Source organism: Rattus norvegicus, chromosome 1 (assembly GCF_036323735.1).
Source record: "Rattus norvegicus strain BN/NHsdMcwi chromosome 1, GRCr8, whole genome shotgun sequence".
Classification (NCBI taxonomy): domain Eukaryota; kingdom Metazoa; phylum Chordata; class Mammalia; order Rodentia; family Muridae; genus Rattus; species Rattus norvegicus.
The window spans coordinates 89,817,792-89,838,976 of record NC_086019.1 but is presented as its reverse complement, the minus strand read 5'-3'; the positions used below and the strand labels follow the sequence as shown (position 1 = coordinate 89,838,976).

General features: G+C 51.9%; 1 protein-coding gene across 30 annotated transcripts in view; it reads left to right on the top strand.

Moving 5' to 3' along the window:
• Pou2f2 (POU class 2 homeobox 2) overlaps positions 1 to 21,185 on the top strand; it is an 87,408-nt gene that overhangs the window by 58,584 nt on the left and 7,639 nt on the right. For 7 of the 30 annotated variants that reach the window (XM_017588679.3, XM_039113041.2, XM_017588683.3 and 4 more), the window contains 8 exons: positions 2,459 to 2,641; positions 2,858 to 3,136; positions 16,511 to 16,616; positions 16,725 to 16,816; positions 18,861 to 19,073; positions 19,223 to 19,364; positions 19,468 to 19,616; positions 19,692 to 19,868. In XM_017588679.3, coding sequence (XP_017444168.1) covers positions 2,459 to 2,641; positions 2,858 to 3,136; positions 16,511 to 16,616; positions 16,725 to 16,816; positions 18,861 to 19,073; positions 19,223 to 19,364; positions 19,468 to 19,616; positions 19,692 to 19,868 — 1,341 coding nt within the window. 30 annotated transcript variants of the gene reach the window in all.

Genomic DNA, 21,185 nt, shown 5'->3' with positions numbered 1-21,185 from the left:
CTACCTAGAGAATTTGAGACCAGCCTGGTCTGCCTGAGACCTGTTTCAAAAGACAAAAGCTGAGCATAATAGAGCACGCCTTTAAACTCCGGAAGCACGGGAAGGTCTATCTCTAAAGAGTCCGGGCCAGCCTGGTCTACGTAGCAAGCTCCAGGCTAGCTTGTCTTAAAAAAAAAAAAAAATCAAAACAAAAAAGTTTCCAGTGTTTAACACCTATCAAAACCCATATGGATCTTGGATCTTTAGCGTGTCATTCTGAATTTTCCCAAACTAAGCACGCCCCAGGAGTGTTGTTGGATCTGGCGACGCGTGGGCAGCCCCAGGAAGAGTAAGGCAAGAAGAGTGCATTGAGTTTGAGGCCAGCCTGGGCTACATAAAAAGTAATTTAGTGGGAAGTGGAATGAGATGGTTCAGTGGATAAAGAGGCTTTCCACTAAGCCGGGATGACCTGAGTTCAGTCCCTGGAACCCACACGGAGGAAGGAAAGAAGTAATTTCTGCAACTTGTCCTCTGACCTCCACATGTGCATTGCAGCATATGCACACCTACACACGCAGATGCAAGAATATAAAATAAAAATAAATGTTTTTCTAGTAGCTGACGACAACTAGCAGGAGAGCGAGCCTCTAACATCCTTCCCAGGAAAAGCCCGTGTCTCCAACTTCTAACAGTGTCATTTCCGGCACGTCCATCCCATAACCCGAGACACCAGGACTGCCATTTGGCCTTTCCTGAGCCTCCATGTGTCTGTCTATCTCCCTCTGCGTTCCAGGAGCCACCCCCTGTTGTCCTCCTGCGGTGTCTCTAGATCTCCTTTTGCCAAAGGAGACACTGAGCGAGAGATGGTCCCTGATGTCCGGTCTGCTCCGGCGTCCGGCGTCTATCAAACGCCCCCACGCCCCCTCAGCCTGCATCATTTTAGCCAACCGTCCCCACTCTTCAGCTTTTTGTGGAAAAGGGGAAGGGGCCGGGATGGCTTGATGACGTCGGTGGGCTCTACGTGTGTGGTGCAGGCCGTGTCCACGTCTTAGTGAGAGAGACGAGGGGCTGGAGCCACCTCTGGCTGGTCTGCAGGTCAGGACCAGCCGTGCTTTGCTCTCTGCTGGGACTCTTTTACTCAGAAATGAGTGACCCGAAAGGGCAGGATGAGTGGGGTCCAGCTTCCTGTTTGGTCCCTCCAGGCTGCTCCATCCGCTCCTGCCCATGTGCCCCATGGCTATTGTCTGCTTGTCTCCACAGTGGTGTGTGATCGCGAAGGGCCAAGCCGTTTCTTTGATTTTTTTTTTTTTTTTTTTTGAGATAGGGTATTAGTATGTAACATAGGCTGGTCCTCAAACTCCTATCCTCCTGCCTCAGCCTCCCATGTGCTGAGGATTACAGGTACCCATTCCATAGCCACTCCAGCTGGTAAGGTTTAACTATTTTGGCTCTTTTTATTTTCAGTTAAAACTCCTTAATTTAATTTAATTTTTTGATATTATAATTACATAATTTTCCCTTCCCTTTCCCCTCTCCAAAGCCTCCCCATAAACTAACTGCTCCGTGTTCTTTTTCAAATTCACGACTGCTTTTTTTCATTAATCGTTTATATATATATATTCCTAAGTTCGTGTGCACCCTGCTGGCCTAGCGCTCACAGCGGCCTACCTGCCTCTGCCTCCCCCGAAGCGCCTGGATTACAGCTTGTGTGCACCACTCTGCTCAGTTCCCAGTGGTGACTTTTCCATTCCATGGCCCTCCTTCTCAACAATTATTTTTATGTGTGTCTGTCTGTGCACCGTGTGAAAAATGTGCGTGCTCAGTGCCCACAGGGGCCAATCCCCCCAGAACTTGACTTACCAATCCACGGCTGAGCTGCCTTGTGGTTGCTGGGAACCAAACCTTGGTCCTCTGGAGGAGAAGCCAGTGCTCTTAACCCCTGAGCCACCTCTCCAGTCCCTTCAACAAAATTTTATTCCAAAGGACAAATGAGAGCTGTAGCCCCCTATCTGGGTGTTGTGGGTCACACCTTTAATCCTAGCACTTGGGGAGCAAAAACAGGTGGCTCTTCATGAGTTCGAGGCCAGCCTGTGAGTTCCAGGACAACCAGGGCTACATAGTGAAACCCTATCTCAAAAAAACAAAAACAAAAACAAAAAAACAACAGCAAAATAGTTGTACCCCAAGTTGAAGCAAATGAGGAGCATGTGCGAGTCCTAGAGACCTGCCCAGGTTCCTACTGTCAGTGTTTCCCATTTTACAGGTGGAGGAACTGATCCCAGGGGAAGGAAAGTGCTTTCCAAAGGTGGAGGGAGTTTGGGCACAGATGGGGTGTTAGCTCTAACTGATTTCTGAGAAGCCTGAGGCCAGAGAAGTGGTCAGAGGCCTCAGGCCATGGCCTGGCCGCTCCTCTAGCCCACTCCCCTGTGCCAGCCTAGGGCTGCCACAGCCACACACGTACCCTCTTTTTGGTTCACAGGTGGGCATTCTCTCTGGCCTCCACTTAACATTCTGGGGTCCCGGACCCTGCCTCTCTCCTCCCCAGATCAAGGCTGAAGACCCCAGTGGTGATTCAGCCCCAGCAGCACCCCCGCCCCCCCAGCCGGCTCAGCCTCATCTGCCCCAGGCCCAACTCATGTTGACGGGCAGCCAGCTAGCTGGGGTAAGTATCTGTGGAAGGACCGTGAGGAGGGTAGACCCTCCCATCTGTTGCAGGTGACAAGTCTCAAGGCCACAGCTGCTCTCTCTGTCTCTCTCACACTTGCCTCTTCTCCTCTGTCCTGTAAAAGATGTGTCTCCTAACGGCTTGACTCAGATCCTAAACCCTCTCTGCCTTCTCTGCCCCTGCTGCCCCGGCTGTGTCTGCCTGCTCGCCCAGCTCTCAGCGCTGATACCTGCCCAGCAGCAGCTTCTCCTTCAGCAAGCTCAGGCCCAGCTGCTGGCCGCCGCGGTCCAGCAGTCCAACGCCGCTGCCGCCAACGCTGCTGCCGCTGCCGCTGCCGCCTCCACCTCCTCCTCCACCTCTTCTGCCTCCTCCTCCACCTCGCAGACCCCAGCCTCTTCTGGGGGAGGCGACCTGCCGCCATCACAGCCTACCAGCCAGCCCCCAGGGACCCCACAGCTCACCTTGTCCCAACCCATCCAGCTCACAGCACAGGTAAGGGCAGCCACCACACCCCACTCCCCAGAGCAAGGCTGAAGCCAGGGAGTGTGCACGCAGAAGGGGTAACTGGTTCCTGAGGGCCCTTCTGACACCAACCGTGTGCTAGGCAGTTCCTCAGCTGTCGGAAGCTTTGGGAGAGTGTGCCTTCCCATTCTACAGATGGTCAAAGCAAGGCTCCCAAGAAGTAGTCCATGTTCCCGAGTCCTCTTCGTGGTGGGTTGAGCTACACAGTTTCTGTGCCTCTTCCAAATGCTCACCATATAACCGGAAGTTGCCACCCTCATTCCCGTGAATGGTGTCTGTGTGGGCATAAAACAAAAAGGCCAGGAGTCAGAATTAGTGTTCCAGGCAGGCCTGGGAGTGTAGCTAAGTTGGTAGAGCTTGCTCAGTATGCCCAAAGTCCTGGGTTCAAACCCAAGCACCCTAGCATAATTCTAGTGTGATGGCAACACACCTAGGATCCCAGCACTCAGGAGGTGAAGACACATGGATCAGACACTCGAGGCTACTTACTAAGTCTGAGGTCAGCCTAGGCTACAGGAGACCGGCCTCAGACAACAAAACGAAACCAAAATACAAGTAACCAAACCCCCTTAGAGGTAGAGCCTTGATTCATCCAGTGAATGATCTTCCATGAGAGAGGTCAGTTTAAAACCAGTTTCATCCTCCCAATATTGGATCCGGCACATTGACCCCAAACCATGAGCTGGTGGCTGTGTTTGTTGCCTGGAGTCGTCATTACGAGCTCCTGTCATCAAGTGGTTAAAAGCAAACAGCTGAGCAGTGGTAGCTCGAGCCTCTAATCCCAGCACTTGGGAGGGAGAAGCAGGCAGGTTTGAGGCCAGCCTGGTCTACATAGCCAGTTCCAGGAAAGCCAGGGCTAGTGAGACCCAGGTCTCAAAAGACAGAAACAGAGCTCCATGTATTGGAGCAGAGCTGCAGCCCCAGCACCCAGGAGGCTGAGGCAGGAGGATCTCGATGAGTTTGAATCCAAATTGAGCCACCTAGCAAAACCTAGAAAACGTCAGAATAAAACCAACCAACAAACCCCAGAAATGTCTTATCTCGGGCCGCACTGCCGAAGTTAAGATGTTGGCAGGGCCATGTTCCGTCTAAAGGCTTAGGAAAAGCCTTTCTCCTGTATAGCCCCTGGCGACGCCAGTGGTCCTTAGTGTTCCAAGGGGGAAGCGGGTCAGATGGCTCACTCCACAGTCTGCCTGTGTTGCCACGTGGACTTTTCCATCTCTGCATATGTCTCTGTCCACATTTCCTGTTCGCATCGAGGTACTACTCACGGTACTAGTTGCCTGTTTCTCGAGCTTAGTTTAACTTTGTTATGTCTGCAAAGGCCCTAGTTGTATTTAGCGCTATCATGGTCAGTGCTTTTACCTATCTTTCAGGGGTTGGACAGTTCGACTCAAGAGTGACGATCAATTTTCCATACAGTGGTGGTGGTTCAAAGGTGGTTAGACTTAGCCGGGCATAGTGGAGCAAGCCTTTTTCCAGCACTCAGGAGGCATAGGCAGGCAGATCTCTGTGAGTTTGAGTCCAACTGTGTCTACAGAGTGAGCTTCAGAACAGCCAAAACAAACAAACAAACATAAAACAAACAAAAAAAAGGTGGTGAGTCTAGGTCTCAAAATAAAAAGTGAAAATATAGGCTAAAGATGTAGTTCACCTGCCTAGAATCCCCCAGTGAGGGGGATGGGGGTGTGGCTCAGTGGTAGAGCCCCTGCCTAGAATCCCCCAGTGAGGGGCTGGGGGCGTGGCTCAGTGGTAGAGCCCCTGCCTAGAATCCCCCAGAGAGGGGCTGGGGGCGTGGCTCAGTGGTAGAGCCCCTGCCTAGAATCCCCCAGTGAGGGGCTGGGGGCGTGGCTCAGTGGTAGAGCCCCTGCCTAGAATCCCCAGTGAGGGGCTGGGGGCGTGGCTCAGTGGTAGGGTGCTTACCTAATATGCATGCAAGAGGTCTAGTTAAATAAATCCGCAGTAAAAAGAAAACAGAAGTCAGCAGTCATGGAGAAGCCCAGGCTTGCCCTTCAGATGGGTTCTTCTTCTGCAGCCCACTGCTGCCTGTCTTGTTTCTACAAGCACTTGAGTTCACCACAGTCTAAGGTGTTGAAAGTTTTGGGAAATCCTATAGGGAAGAAACCCTTTAACTGCCCTTGGGTTTGTTTCTCACCTCCCTTCTCTCATGCTATCTCCTATCCCCCCTCACCCCCCCCACATACCCATGGGGGAGCTGTCTATGAAGGGGAACTGTCCATCTCTTGTGGGGCTGTCCTCACAGGGAGTTTACCCATTTTGGGAGGTCCATCTCATTACGGATGCACCCCTTTGGGACTTTCCTGAACACTGAGCTGGCCTTGCTCATGGGCCTGGCTCTGCAGAGACTCAGTAAGCATTCTGCTCCATGATGGCTCTTCCTAGCATAGCCCTAACCATGCCAGGCTCAGCGTGTGGCTATAAGTGGGTGTTGCACTTGTACCAAACACCATGCCAGTGTGTCTAAAGGTGACACCTCTGAAGACACATGTCATCCCTCAGAATGCTGGACAGTCGCGGTGACAAGATGGCATGCCTCCGGTCATATCGCAAGTATGGTTGGCAGAGTCGGCCTGGAGCTCAGAGCTCTAGCCACACAGCCTGCCTGTCTGTCATGGGTCCTGCTTCAGGCATCCTTCACGGGGACATGGTTTCCAGTCCCCTCCCACCAGGGCCAACAGAGCCTCCTGAGCAGGTGCACATCCTTTGCTTGGTAGCACACACAGTGCAGGGTTAGGGCTCCTCTTTATCCCGTCCTTACCAGGACAGCGCCTCCTCTGCCATCACACCCAGCTCAAATCCAGGTACTCCATGTGGGTTTTCCCGTTCTGGTTGTGTCTGAATGGGCCTGAGGAGCCATCTTTCAGCAGAGTAGAGGAAGGAGGAGAGCTAGGTGGCCTGGTATAGGACTGACCATGCCACCATGGCATGGGTGAGCCATAGGCACTGCTTGTGTTTGTGCAGCATCAGGACCACTGCCAGGCTGATGCTCAGCCATCTGCTATCCCTTCATGCTCTCCCTGATGGCTAGGTCTCCTGTACTTCTCCCTGCAAGTCCTTTCCTCTCGCTCCTTTCCCTCCTAGCCACCTCCTCCTGGATCTTCCCACTCAATCTAGGAATTTATTCTCCTGGGCTGAGTTGCCCTGAGGCCTCATTTGCTCCAGAGTGGTTTGTGCCAACCTTCTGTGTGCTGGGTAGCACACAGGAACCAGGTACAGCTCCTCCTGCCCATGGCCTCCACCCCTCTAGTCCAGCTCCTGGGCTTAAGATCCCATCTCCTCTGCCCACTTCCACTTCCTTTGCCTGCTCTGCTCTGTCCTTGCAGTCAGGTCACTAGCATCCCCAGTCCTCCTGTGTGTTGGACCCTGGCAGCATCTAGGGACTTAGGAACGAGTCACAGTCATCTTTGTCTCCCAGGAGACTTCTGGCTTATAATGAAACTAAAATGTGTCACAATTCGGAACTACTAAGAAATCCGTTCTGAAGTACTCTTAAGACTGTGGGTATACCATACTGTAGAGCCCCTGCTTAGAATCCCCAGTGAGGGGCTGGGGGCGTGGCTCAGTGGTAGAGCCCCTGCCTAGAATCCCCCAGTGAGGGGCTGGGGGCGTGGCTCAGTGGTAGAGCCCTGCCTAGAATCCCCTAGTGAGGGACTGGGGGCATGGCTCTGTAGTAGGGCACTAGAATACTTGCCTGGTTTGCATGAGGCCGGGGTTCAAACCCTAGTACCACAAAACAAGCAAGAAAAAAAAAAAGATTCATGACCCCACCCCCTTTAAAATGATATTATAATATAAAATAAAGTGGGAGCATTCCCCTGCCAGGTAAACCGTTTGTCAGGATGCTTCCCTGCAGTTTCTAAGCTGTTCTTCTGAAAGGACGATTATATTACATACAGTTGGATAATTGGCCTAGCCGGTGTTGCGTTCCACTGAGGGAGCCATGTGGATGTTTATCAAATCAATGAGGGATGTTTTGTTGTTACAGTGTTTCAATCAAGGAAAGGGAAGGTGTCTCTTCAGGGGGGTCTTTCATAATGCCTGGAGCAGGGTTGACATCGACTGAAAACATTAACATTAACTGTGAAAACATCGTTTTTGTATTGGTTGAATTGGAAAGGAATACAGGACACGATGCTTAGAAAATCTGCTAGACCGAGAGGATCCAGTGAATGAGTTTTCCACAGGGTCTGGTCTGGTGGAAATCTGGAACCAGGAACTGGGAGGTGGTAGAAGGTCAAAGGTGGAGGAGCAGGTGAATAGGCTTTCGGACAATGGGAAGCGTTGACATGATATAAGAACGCCGGCAGCCTTGGAAGCTGGGCCGAGGTGGTGAGGAGAGATAGCTGTAGATGAGCTTGGATGAACATCACGCAGGCCAAAGCTGACCCCAGGTGACTGAAAGGCAGCAGAATGTTTGGCTCAGATCATTGGAAAGGTCTGCTGTGGAGTATTGGGCCAGCCCCAGGGACATCTCCTCAGTGTCTTTCTGCAGCAAGCAAAAGGTCCCTTGCATCTCCCAGCTCGGTGGAACAGATGTGTCCATCGACCTCGTTTGAATCTGTGCCTAAGCCTTGGAGAACTGCCTCTCCTGAGCTCTGAGCACGGGGCAATGCAAGTGCCTAGATAGAGGAGTGGAGCCCGATTGTCTTAAAAAGGGTCAGCACATAGACAGAGCTATGGAGTTCCGGTCAGGGTAGCCCGCCTCCTGATTCCTGGTCAGGACGTGCAGTAAATTGGAATTCCAGTAAAAAGTGACACGTGCCAAGAGACTCTGAGCGCAAGGTTTTCCTCCTCCTTGTTGAATATCTGTTTGTTCGGTGACCCAATCAGGATCTCCTGAGCAGTGCAGCCTCACTGGCCCCGCCCCTCCATAGGGCCTCACTGGCTCCGCCCCTCCATGGGGCCTCACTGGCCCCGTCCCTCTGTTGCCTTTATTTTTTTAATTTCCTCCCTGACTATTCAAACTTAGTTTTTGTTGTTGTTGTTTTAGATTTATTTTCATCTTATGTGGACCTGTGTGTATTTATGTGAACAAATGCCACGTCTGTGTGGGTGTCTGTGGAGGCTAGCTAGATGTCCTGGAGTTGAGATTTCAGGCAGCCGTGAGATGCCTGCCGAGCTCTTGCAGAGCGTGGGTCCTCTGAAAGAGCAGCAAGGGCTCTCAACTGCCGAGCCTTCTCTCCAGCCTCCTCTTTCGTGCCCCCCACCCCCAGCTGAGGTCCGAACCCAGGGCCTTGCGCTAGCAAGCGCTCTACCACTGAGCTAAATCCGCAACCTCTCCTCTTTCGTTTTAAAACTGAATCTATATGGTGTAAGCTAACTCTGATCTTACTTATAGCCCACAGTGGCCTTGGACACTTACTCTTCCCTCAGCCCCCAAATATTGGGATTGTATGCACACGCCATGGCTCCCACCTCCTGCTTCCCGCTCTGAACCCTTCCTAGAACTGACTGAAATCATCACTTCCAGGCAAGTGCCATCCATGAAGTCCTTTGTGTATGCCATGCCCACTCATGACCGGCTGTCCTTGAGGATGGTGTACCCTAGCAGGGAAACAGACCATAAACAAACACAAACCAGCAACAAGTGGTTCAGAGGAAGGGTGATTCACAAAACGAAACAAGGCCTCGTGGGAAAGGGAGGGGCTGGTCTAATGGGTGGTTAGGAAAGATTTCTCTGAGAAGATGGCCTTTGAGAACCGAAGGCTGGGTGAGTCAGTTTTGAAAGAAAAAGGGTGGGGGGGGGGCGGGGAACAGTCAGATAGAGGCAGAGAGGGAAAGAGGGAAGCAATGAAGCTGGAGTGGGATGGTCAAGGAGATGAGGGAAAGCCAAGCGCACATCCCGTGGGGTGGAGAAAGGAGAATGAGGACTCAAAGCCAGCCTTAGCTATGTGAGACAATCTCTCAACCAACCAACAAAACCACCACAGGCTGAGGACATGGCTTGGTGAATGAAAGCATGCTGAGAAAGCGTGAGGAAGACTCAGGTGGATCCGTAGAATCTTTGTGAAAGTGCCAGGCTGAACAGTTCTTTCTTACCTTCGATCCTAGCTCTATGACAACAGGACATTTGGGGCTTGCTGGCCCACCAGCCTAGCTGACTTGTTGGCCTGATTCAGTGAGAGACCCTGTCTCGAAACATAAAGTGGAGAGTGATTGAGGAGTGACTGCCACCCTGTTCCTACATGCATGCATACACATGTACACAGGCATGTACACATGTACACACATGCATATAGACATGCACACATGTACACACATGTATATAGACATGCATACATGTCTATACACATGTATACAGACATGCACATACACATATATACAGGCATGCACACATGTGTATACACATGTATACAGGCATGTACATACACATGCATACAGGCATGCACAGGCACACATGTACAAAAGATAAGTATTCAGGGAGGCAGGCATAAGGAAGAGCGTTAAGACAGATTTTAGTCTATAATTTAGAAATTAATCTAAAGCCAGGGCTGGCAGCACATACCTGTAATTCCAGCACTTAAGAGGCTGCAGCAGGCTGCAGCAGGCTGCAGCAGGAGGACTGCCCTGAGTTTGAGATCATCTGGGCTACAGTGTGTGTGTGTGTGTGTGTGTGTGTGTGTGTGTGTGTGTGTGTGTGTGTGTCCCTAACTCAAAAGAACAAAACACAATTGTTTTAGCTGGAGGCGTGGCCGCTTGGTAAGAGTGCTAGCATGAGTTCCTGGGTTCCATCCACAGCACTGCATAAACCTCTGGTGCTGGCACACACCTGTAATCCCAGGACTCACGAGGTCGAGGCAGGAGGAACTTCCTAAAAGGATCAGAAGGGTTCAAGACCACCCTCAGCTACACAGTGAGATGGGGCAGTCTGGAATCCATTCCTAGGGTTTGTCACATGCTGGGCAGGCGGGCAGGCAACTAAACCAGGCATTAAATGGGAGTGGTATGGTTTGATTGACCTCCCCCCCCCCCCTTATGGCTCCTTGTGCTGGCTGATGGGAAGAGGGGCCCATCTACATCTAGATCTGGATGTAGGATCCAGAGGAGCCATAGGAAGTGGGCACGCAGGTGGGAGGGGAGGCTGGCACGCACAGGAAGGATGTGCTGTTGGAACTTGGATTATATTGGCTGGGAACTGATTTCCTGGGATATTTGGCTTCGTTTTCTGAGTTAGAAAAGAAACAAGTGTTTCATTGGACCTGTTGGGTTTTGAACTCACCACCACCACCACCACCAGGGTCTCACTACGTAGCCCTGGCTGGCCTCTAACTCACTGAGATCCACCTGCCTCTGCCCTGAGTGCTGGGATTAAAGGTGTGCACCTCCATAACTAGCCTGGAGAGTCTCTTAATTACTCAAGTCGGGGCCATCATGCAGGCAGGTGGATATCTCTGGCTAACACTCACAGAGCCTGCGTGGGCACTGGACCTTGTCCATGGTTAAGAGGACAGATTTGGAAGGCAGATGGGGTTCGCACCGTTGACAGCTCACGATGGGGTAGGATTCGTGAGGGGACAGTGGCGGCTTGCACCTGTGTGTACATAATGTGTTCAGATTTCTAAAGCGCTCTCTGAATAATGACATCACTCAGGCCCCGGCGAAACCTAGGGAAGAATTACCCAGTTTCCCCTCATTTCACAGATAAGAAAGCTGCGACCCAGAGGCAGGAATGATTCAGTAATTGTGACTCCAGAGTCCAGCATTTTGCACACCTGTTACCACAAATATTTGTCATTTCTGTGTGGTGGAAACATTTCTGTGTGGCTTTGGGTGGTGGGGAGGGGAAGCGGAGTTGCAGCTTTGGTGGAGGAGCACTTGTTTGGCGTGTCTGAGGTCCTGGGTTCAATCCCTGGCACTGACAATAGTAGTAGTAGTTGTTGATGTTTTCAGACAGAGTATCTTGTAATCCATTCTGGGCTGGAAGTCTCTGTGTAGCCCAAACTGACCTTGAACTCCTCAACTTCCTGCCTCCACCTCTGAGGTGCTGCGACTGCAGGCATAACCCCGCCCCCCCCAGCCCTGCTCTCTTTAGCTGTTTGGAAATATGCAATATGTCATTAATTGCAGCTACTTCCCTGCTGTTCCAGAACGACAGGACTTTTCCTTCCTATCGAACCGAAACTGTACCCACTGACAGTGTCACTCTGCTGCCCATCCCCCACGCACCCTCCTCTGGAACTCGGCGAGGGCTGTTCCTCACTCCGTTCCCACAGTTCGACTCTTCCTCCTCACTCTAGCCTAGGCTCAAGTCAAGGCTGTAGCTCGAACTGGCCACAATCTGCCAACACCCTACAGTCACGGTGGTGGGGCTTTTCGGGGGTGGGAGGCTTGGGGGTGAGAGCCTCCTCTTCTGTGCACTGGGGTGAGGCACAGCACCTGGGCCATCGTCGCAGCTGGCCAGCTCTGGGCCCCCAGCCTCTCCCCAGTCACTCACGTAGCTTCCTACCCCGCCCCACCCCCACCCCAGTGGGGATCTAGGTCTGATGAGAAAGTGATCGTTTACACCCCCACCTCATCACCCATGTAGTTCGTTATCCGTGTATCTGCCCGTCTGTCCCTGGTCTGTCTTCAGCAAAGCATAGCCAGACTGTCCTGTAACCTGTTGGGCAGCGTGTGCACTGGAAGCAAGAATTGGTTCCTTCCCAGGCTGCATGTGGTAATGGTAATCCCGCCACTGGGAAGGCAAGGCAGAAAGGATTGTAACAAGTTTGAGGCCAGCCTGGGCTATATAGTATGTTTCCAACCAGCCTGGGCTACATAATAAACTGAGTCTAAACAAACAAACAAACAAACAAACAACGCAGAAGAGAGCTGGTCTCTTCCCTTCTCAGCTTCAGTAGGGTATGTAACCCTCCCAGCTGCTTAGAGACAAAGCAGTTGACATAAAATTTGCTATCCAGGGCCCTCCTCCAGCAACTGTCAGCTCACTCAACTCCACAATTTGAGGCTGGAGTAGTGCACCCCCAAGTGGCTAAAGAGAGCCACTCGGCCTCTGGATTGTAGACTGATGGGGCCTCCTACTGGTCGAGCCCAGTGCCGAGCTTACTCGATACACACTAAAATCCCTTCTAACTGATTTATTCCTTCACTCGGCAAAGGGGGTGGGGGTGTATGTGACCGTCCCCATGAGGGGGTGTGTTTCTTAGTGAGGATAAAATAGACGGTTTTGTGTGTCTGTTGTAGCTGGAGAGACAGACAGGAAGCAGTTCTGGCAGGACGGGAAAAGGGAAATAGGGGAGCGGGTGGCCATCCTGAGGAAGAGCATTTGATGGAGACTTGAATGAAGTGGTAGGGATGGTTCTTAGCAAAAATAGCAAAGGCCTGGGTTGAGTGACAAGCACTGGAGGTTTCTTTCTGCTTTGAGTGACAAGGAGAGGTTGTGTGGCCAGACAAGGGTCAGAGGGCAAGAACGTCTCAAAGAGACATAATGACCCACAAGCACCCGTGACTCCCTCCCCCTCTGAGGCCTCCTTCCTCAGGCCTCCATGTGTTCATGCTGACATCCACACACATACATATACATGTGCACACACCGAACCCACGCCCAGACATCTGCAGCAGGGGGATGGGGATTTCATGGTCGTCCTCAGCTACATGGGGAATCCCAAGCTGACTCTGACTCAGGAAAAAAAAAATTGCAGAAGTCTGTTGCGATCAGACCCTCTCTGGGTACTCGGAGGAAACGCGTGAGCTGGGGTAGATGTGCTGTGACTTGGATCAGGGTAGTGATGTGGAGGGGGAAGAGAAAAAAATGGGAGGTGAGGGCTACACATGGGAACAAGAGAGGAAAGGAAGGCAGGAGTAGAGGTTGACTCCCAAGTCTCCGTCTGAGTAGACAGACTGGAGTGTGGCTTCATTTGTTTTTTGTTTTGTTTTGTTTTCTTTTGTTCTGTTTGTTTAGCATGCCTCTGCCTGCTAGAGGCTGGGCCCAGCAGAGGAAGACCACCCATTAGCAAACATGCTACCTTGTAAGAAGGGCGGTAGAGAGCAGGATAGGTAAGCCTTTGTGGGCCCCGAAGGGTGCACCACTTGGAGAGCCTTTGAAAGAAAACTATTTTGCTAAGAACCATCAGCCAGGTGTGATGGTGCTTGCCTGGGATGCCAGCCCTTCGGAGGAGGAGGCGAGGAAGACCAGTGGGCTTTCATAGGCTAAGGCAAGGAGTATCAGGCCAGACAGAGGTACTTAGGGAGGGGAGGGGAGGAGGGAGGAAAGAGAGAAAAGGAAAGGGAGGGAAGAAGATAGGAAGGGAGGAAGGGAAGGAGGAAGGGGAGGGAGGGGGAGAGGAAAGGAAAGAGGTGGAGAGAAAGATAGAGAAAAAGACAGAGAGACATGGAACATAGGCCATAGAACTGGGTTCAGAGCCTTAGAAGGTGACACTATCAATGGACACTTAAGCTTCATTGCTTCTCGACTGATCCTCAGCTGGAGGGAGGGGGCCATGAGGAGTTTTATAGGACTTAGGTTATCCGGGGAAGAAGGATGAGAGGTCACCAACGTAGAACAAATTATGAAAAGCGTGCCAATCACAAGCACAAAGACCAGGTCCCCAATAAAAACGCACCCCCATGCCGATGGCACTCGGAAGCCTTTGCGGTTTGTAATGTGCAAATGGAAATAAATATAAGCAGGATCCTGTAGGGTGTCACGGCCGTGTGTGGAAGTTTGTGTTGTTGCTGATTCCATGGAATCGGTTCATCTATCTGTTCCGCAGCTGGTGGGCCCTTGAGCTGGAGCGGAGGCCCTGCATGGAAAACACGGCACACATTTCTGGTGGCCTCACAGCCAGGAGTGGAACTGTTGGGTGATAAGGCAGGTGCATGTCCAGCTTGCATCGGTTTGCTGGTGCTGCGGTAACAAAGAGCTGCCGTCTGGTGATTTAAGCAGTACACACTTATTCTCTCACTGTTCTGGAAGCCAGGAGTGTGGGCAGCGCCTCTCGTCCTCTCCCTTTGGCTTGTAGACGTCTTCTTTCTTCAGTCTGTTTACATCATCTCTGCTCTATGTGTATTTATATCAAAAATGTGCCCCCCTTTAAAACAAGTATTAGTTTTCTATGTGTGTAGTGGGTTGTGGGTCCGCATTATGCCCCGCTCCTGCTGTTGGGGTGTAGAAGAGCCACTGGGAGGCTTTAGGTGTTGGGCTTTAAGGGAAGACACTGCTCAAGGGGTGGGAAAACGCAATCGAAGATGTGGCAGTGGGGCTGGGGATTTAGCTCAGTGATAGAGCGCTTACCTAGGAAGCGCAAGGCCCTGGGTTCGGTCCCCAGCTCCGGAAAAAAAAAAAAGAACAAAAAAAAAAAGAAGATGTGGCAGCAGTCGGGATTCCCTGACTCCTGGGTATCTAGTTACTATTGGGGTGTCATACAGAGGAGTCAGGAATGAAGGATTGGGGATCTATGGGTCTGTGACAAAGACCTGGACCATTGGAGGGCCTCGGGCTGAGGACAAGGAGGACAAGCAGAGTGGGAGGGGGATGGGGAACTTCGGCTTAGCTCATGGGTGAAAGTCCTTAGCTTAGCAACTGTTATCGGGAAGCGCAGAGGGGCCTTCTACAGAAGACTTAGGCTGCAGCTCTGAAGGCAAAGGCCTTCTCCATGCACCCCAGGGCAGTTCTCGATGAAAAAGACAGTCCATGTTTATCCATACTGGGGGGATGTCCAGGAAGGGAGCGTGGACACGTGTTCAGGGACAATCTGATAGGGAACACGGAGGGGTTTACCCTCTCAGGTGGATACCTAGATACCCGGGTCTCAGACGCACTCTACCTTACCAAGTTTCCTGACATGGTCCCCTGTTTCATAAAGGGTGCCAGTGTGCCATGGCATATGTGTAGAGGTCAGAGGTGACTTAGGGGGTCAAACTCAGATTGTCAGGTTGGGCAGCAAGCCCTTTTACCCACTGAGCCATCTTGCCAGCACGCCTTTTTGTTTGTTTGTTCACAGCAGTACTAGGCAGTTAAGTCACTGGTCTCATGAACATGAGGCAAGTTCTCTACTATGCCACGCCCCCAGCCCCTCACTGGGGGATTAGACAGGGGCTCTACCACTGAGCCACACCCCCAGCCCCTTACTGGGGGATTCTAGGCAGGGGCTCTACCACTGAGCCACGCCCCCAGCCCCTCACTGGGGGATCCTAGGCAGGGGCTCTACCACTGAGCCACGCCCCCAGCCCCTCACTGGGGGATTCTAGGCAGGGGCTCTACCTCTGAGCCACGCCCCCAGCCCCTCACTGGGGGATCCTAGGCAGGGGTTGTACCACTGAGCTAACACTTTCAGCCCTTTTCTTTTTTTAAAGATTCTTTTCTTAAAGCTGAGTAGTAATGGTACACACCTTTAGTTCCAGCACTCTGGAGGCAGAGGCAGGCAGGTCTCTGTGAGTTCAAGTCCAATGTAGTGGTCAATGTGAGTTCTAGGATAGCCAAGACTACAAAAGAGAAACCTTGTTATACACACACACACACACACACACACACACACACACACACACGTGCGTGTGCACGTGCACACAGCAAATTTGTTTTTGTTGTTTTTTTAATTATGTGCACATGCGTGTCTGTGGATGCACATGTGTGTGAGTGCCCATGGAAGCCAGGAGAAGATGTTAGCTTCTCCAGACCTAGAGTTACAAGTGGTTGTGAGCTGCCAGATGTCAATGGTCCATCTGAAAGAGTAGCTAGTTCTCTTAACCACTGGGTCATCTCTCTAGGCTCCTCTCTCCCATTTAAATTAAGCTTTTAACCACCGGCATGCAGCACCACTCCCGGCCTGAGTTTTCCCTTTTAATGACACTATCAACCGTAACGCATTAGAATGTACTTTCGTGGCCTTGTTTTAAGTTGATCATCTGCAAAGACCCTGTCTCCGAGTCAATTCACATTCTGAGCTCTCTTTTCCACATAAATTAGGGCCAAAGCTTTTCTCCAAGCAGCTGCACCAAAGCACACACCTGCTATTTGCTGGAGCGCATCAGAGATAATTCCAGACATCATAGCACTTGCCTCGGGAGCATTTTAAAGAGAGGAAAGACTTAGTCTGGTTTACATTTTTAAACAAGTCTATTTGTTCTGTGGGAATGTAAGGCAGGGCAAACATTTCACCAGGAAGGGAAAGGCAAAGAATGAGCCCTCCTGGCGCAGCCGGGAGAACGGGACTCTCAGGCGCCCCACGGTCCGTCGGTGAGCTGTTCCAAGCCCAGTGGACCAGAGCCTGCTATACCAGCCTCCATGGCTCGTGGCTTCAACCCTTTGAGGGTCCACCACCTCCTGCTGCAGGGGAGGTCCAGCCCGGACTCAGTCTATGTTTCTGTCCATCCCCTCTCTACCAGGACATACAGCAACTCCTCCAGCTCCAACAGCTGGTGCTTGTCCCCGGCCACCACCTCCAGCCACCTGCTCAGTTCCTGCTGCCACAAGCGCAGCAGAGTCAGCCAGGTGAGACCTCAGCCCAGCTGACATCGTCTCCCGACTGTTTTCCGTGTTCCACCACCCGCTCCTGCCCCCCCCCCGCCCACTCACCTTCTGTGTTAATTGTCTCCCTAGGGCTGCTACCAACGCCAAATCTATTCCAGCTACCTCAGCAAACCCAGGGAGCTCTCCTGACCTCCCAGCCCCGGGCTGGGCTTCCTACACAGGTGAGACTGTCCACTGCGTTTATCAAGCCACTGGCCGCAGCGTGAACAAGGGCTGAGTGTCTGAGTCGGGGTGGGGAGCTGTGAAAGTCATCGGCCTACCTCATACCCCTCTGTTCCATAGGCCCAACTCATGCCCATGAGCACTTGAGGGACCTGAGGTTCAGCTCTACTCTGCCACCAAGTGGCCATAGGAAGTCACAACAAGCTAGGCTCCGTGCCTGGGTCAGCTCCTTCCTTTGTACAGTGAAGGGATTCAAACCAGACCAGTGGTTCCAAAGCCTTTGAAAGTCCGATGAAATGTTTAGCTCAGAGGCTGAAGGTGTGTGGCTCAGTAAAGTGCCTGCATACACACAAGGACCTGAGTTGGAGGACTCCTCAGAACCTAGGTTAAAGGCTGAGTGTGGCAGTCACTTCACCCTGGGGGCACCAAGGTTGACAGCAGGTAGATCCTTGGGCAGCCAGCCTAACCAATACGTTTCAGGTTCGTTGAGAGCCTGTCTGAAAACTAAAAGACTTTAAAAACGTAGCAAGTATCCAAGGAAAGACACTTGCCTGATGGTGACTTCAGGCTCTCCACACTCACATGCACTCGTGTGCACCTGTGTACACACACACACACACACACACACACACACACACACACACACACGACGGTGAACTCTGTCAGAAAGTCTGAATAGTTCACAGGCCCACACAGGTCTCAGGGGCAGGGCTAAGTTCCAGATGCCCCGGAGGGCTAGGTGCTCGCAAGACAGAAACATCAGAAGTCATTTGGCGGCTCAAGCCGCTCTACCTGCTCTGCCATGGCGTCCTTCCTCCCTCCTGGGATGATAGTGCCACTGCTATCAAGCCGTTGATGTGACCGATTACAGAGCGACACCTTGAATCCAGCAAGCCTCAAGTCTTCGTGGCTTCCCAGACATACCTGCCCCAGGATTTTAGATCACCAAGGATCCATGGGACAGAAATCCCTGAACCAACCACCGGCTTCCAATCTTTCATTTTTTTATTCCATGAATCACCGTGGAGAGTTTGTTGCTTCTTGTCCAGCCCTCTAATTGACCTCCCTATTCATTTCTGTACTTTTTCTCTGATTGCAAGCTACTTATTTTTAAGACTTTGTTTTATTTTATTTATATTTTGGTAGTATTAGAGAGTCGATCCATAATTTTGAGTATACTAGGCAGGGACTCTACCACTGAGCCACGCCCCCAGCCCTCATTGGGGGATTCTAGGCAGGGGCTCTACCACTGAGCCACACCCCAACCCCTCATTGGGGGATTCTAGGCAGGGGCTCTGCCACTGAACTAAATCCCCAGCCCTCTTTTCACGCTTTATTTTGAGATGGTCTTTCTGAGTTGCTCAGGCTGGCATTGGACTCACACTGCAGTCCAAGCTGACCTTAAAAGTAGAATCCCTCTGCCTTGCTCTCCCGAGCAGCTGTATGTTTGCTACCAGGCCTGTAATTTTTTTAAGAGCAGTTTTAAATGCACAGTGAAACTGAGCTCAAGATAGATTCCATATGTCTCCTGTCCCCCACATGCAGCACCTCCCCCTTTTCAGCATCCTCGGACCCATATAATACCCATCTGTAGTCCAGGCGTCTACATGTTATTGCCACATCTATAGACGGAAGCTCAAGCGTCACTCTCTGCCTACGGGTTTGGACAATCTACTTATCAGTAACCTTAATCTGATAACCCAATGGACAGGCAGAGTTGTAGTGATGGTTTCTATTCAACAGAAGGGAATGTCGATCCCAGGAGGGTTAAGGCTCAGGCTGAGCTGCCTGACAAGTCAGTACCAGAGGATGATGGCGGATGAACCCACTGTCCCTAGCTCTCAGCTTTGAGCCCACTGAGCCATCAGCAAAAGACACTGGCTGCTCCCTCTGAGAGTTCGGATCTCTTAGGGGAGGCGAAGAGTAGTTGAGAGGAACATGGTAGGCAGTAGAGTGAAACCTTTAACAGGATTAGAGATTAGTGTGGACGCCTGGGGCAGATGAGGGGAGTCTGATGCAAACAAGTGCACAACCATTGCCTAGCTCCATCCGGGTCCTCGATCCTGCATCCCATCCACCTGCCCACCTTACCAGGCTATGACTCGCCCCACGCTGCCCGACCCGCACCTCTCACACCCGCAGCCCTCGAAATGCTTGGAGCCACCATCCCACCCGGAGGAGCCCAGTGATCTGGAGGAGCTGGAACAGTTCGCTCGCACCTTCAAGCAACGCCGCATCAAGCTGGGCTTCACACAGGTCTGGGGCCATTTTATGAAGTAGCGGGTGGAGGTGGGGGGAAGGAACAAAGAGGCAAAGGTCCAAATACTGGTGGAGTGTTTGCATCTGGCCTCGGACCCGGAGGTCCCGCCTTAACTTACAAACTCTACCTCCTCCTCTACCACCAGGGTGATGTGGGCCTGGCCATGGGCAAGCTCTATGGCAACGACTTCAGCCAAACGACCATTTCCCGCTTCGAGGCCCTTAACCTGAGCTTCAAGAACATGTGTAAACTCAAGCCCCTCCTGGAGAAGTGGCTCAACGACGCAGGTGAGCCTGGCTGGAGGCCCTCGTGGGGCGCCCCAAACAGGGGACTGGTGATGGGGCAGGACTGGAAGTAATTGCTCACGTTCTTGTCATCTCCTGTCTTCAGAGACTATGTCTGTGGATTCAAGCCTACCCAGCCCAAACCAGCTGAGCAGCCCCAGCCTGGGTTTCGACGGGCTGCCGGGGCGGAGACGCAAGAAGAGGACCAGCATCGAGACGAATGTCCGCTTCGCCTTAGAGAAGAGTTTCCTAGCGGTGAGTTTCGCCCCCTGGCGACCGGAAAGGGTATTAAGTGGAAGAACCCAGCTCACCGACCCTGTATGCCTGTAGAACCAGAAGCCTACCTCAGAGGAGATCCTGCTGATTGCAGAGCAGCTGCACATGGAAAAGGAAGTGATCCGCGTCTGGTTCTGCAACCGGCGCCAGAAGGAGAAACGCATCAACCCTTGCAGTGCGGCCCCCATGCTGCCCAGCCCGGGAAAGCCGACCAGTTACAGCCCGCACCTGGTACCCAGAGCTGGGGGGCTATGAGTTGGAGGTGGGAATGGGGTCGGGAGTTAGAGCACAAGCCTGTAGGCATCTGTGTAACACAAACGTTTCTAGAATAGACACAGGAGAGTTGTCCCCAGAGGTTCTGGGGAGAGTATGTCATATACAGAGCGATCACAAAGGGATACAGTTTCCAGAAAAACACACCATCCAACCTGAGTGGAGGTCAGAAGACTCTTGGGTGTGAGTTCTCTCCTTGTATCGTGTAGGTCCCAGGGATCAAACACAGGTCGTCAGGCTTGGCTAGGAGTGACTTCACCTACTAAACCATCTCCAGGCCCCAAACTGTTGTCTGATGTGGTGGATACAAGCTCCCACAGATAGATACACCGACATAGCTAGACAAGAGCTGTGACAGGGACATTAGCATAAAGGAGGATATAGTATGGTTCAGGCAGGATACATAGGTTCCCACCCACAGTGGCAGGAAGGGCCATCATTAGACCTGTGAGACACACATGAGGCAGCTTAGTTACCAGACACATCCGGGCTATCCTTTATTCTGTCCCTTTATTTCTGTTTATGAAAAGGGCTGTGGTATCTAGAGAGAAGCCCTTCAACTCCAGGGCTGGGCAGAAGGAGGGAGTCTTGAGAGAGAGGAGGAGGACTACCCAGAGAATCACATTCTGCCAGGCCCAACATGCATGAAGGCTTAGATGCTAAGATGTACTGAATCCCAGTGCAATGCAGTGTGGCTGGGAATAGGCTTGGGAGTGGAGGGTTGGCAGCGGCAGATACATCATGAGTTTTGTTGCTGCTCTTGGGTTTTTGTTGTTGGGCATTTGGTTTGAGTTTTCAAGACAGGGTTTCTTTGTGTAGCCTTGACTGTCACCGATTTTTTTTTTTTTTTTTTTGAGGCAGGGTTTCTCTGTGTAGCTCTGGCTGTCCTGGAACGCACTCTGTAGACAAAGCTAGCCTCAGACACAGAGATGAGCCTGACTCCTCCTCCTCCTCCTCCCCCTCCTCCCCCTCCTCCTCCTCCCCCCCTCTTCCTCCTCCTCTTGAGTCAAGGTTGCCTGGAACACACTAGGCAGTCCAGTTCCAATTTGTGATCCTCCTGCCTCAGTCTCCTGAGTGCTGGGACTAAAGGCCTGCGCCACCATCGCCCAGTGGATACCTCACGTTTTACCAAGTATCTAAACCATGGAGTTTTGAGCTGTGAAGAGACACTGTCAGCCTTTACGGTTAGGCAGAGTGAGTCTGTCTCAGGCTTTGCCAGCACTTATCTTCTGTGAGGCAGTCCAGTTCCAATTTGTGATCCTCCTGCCTCTCCCT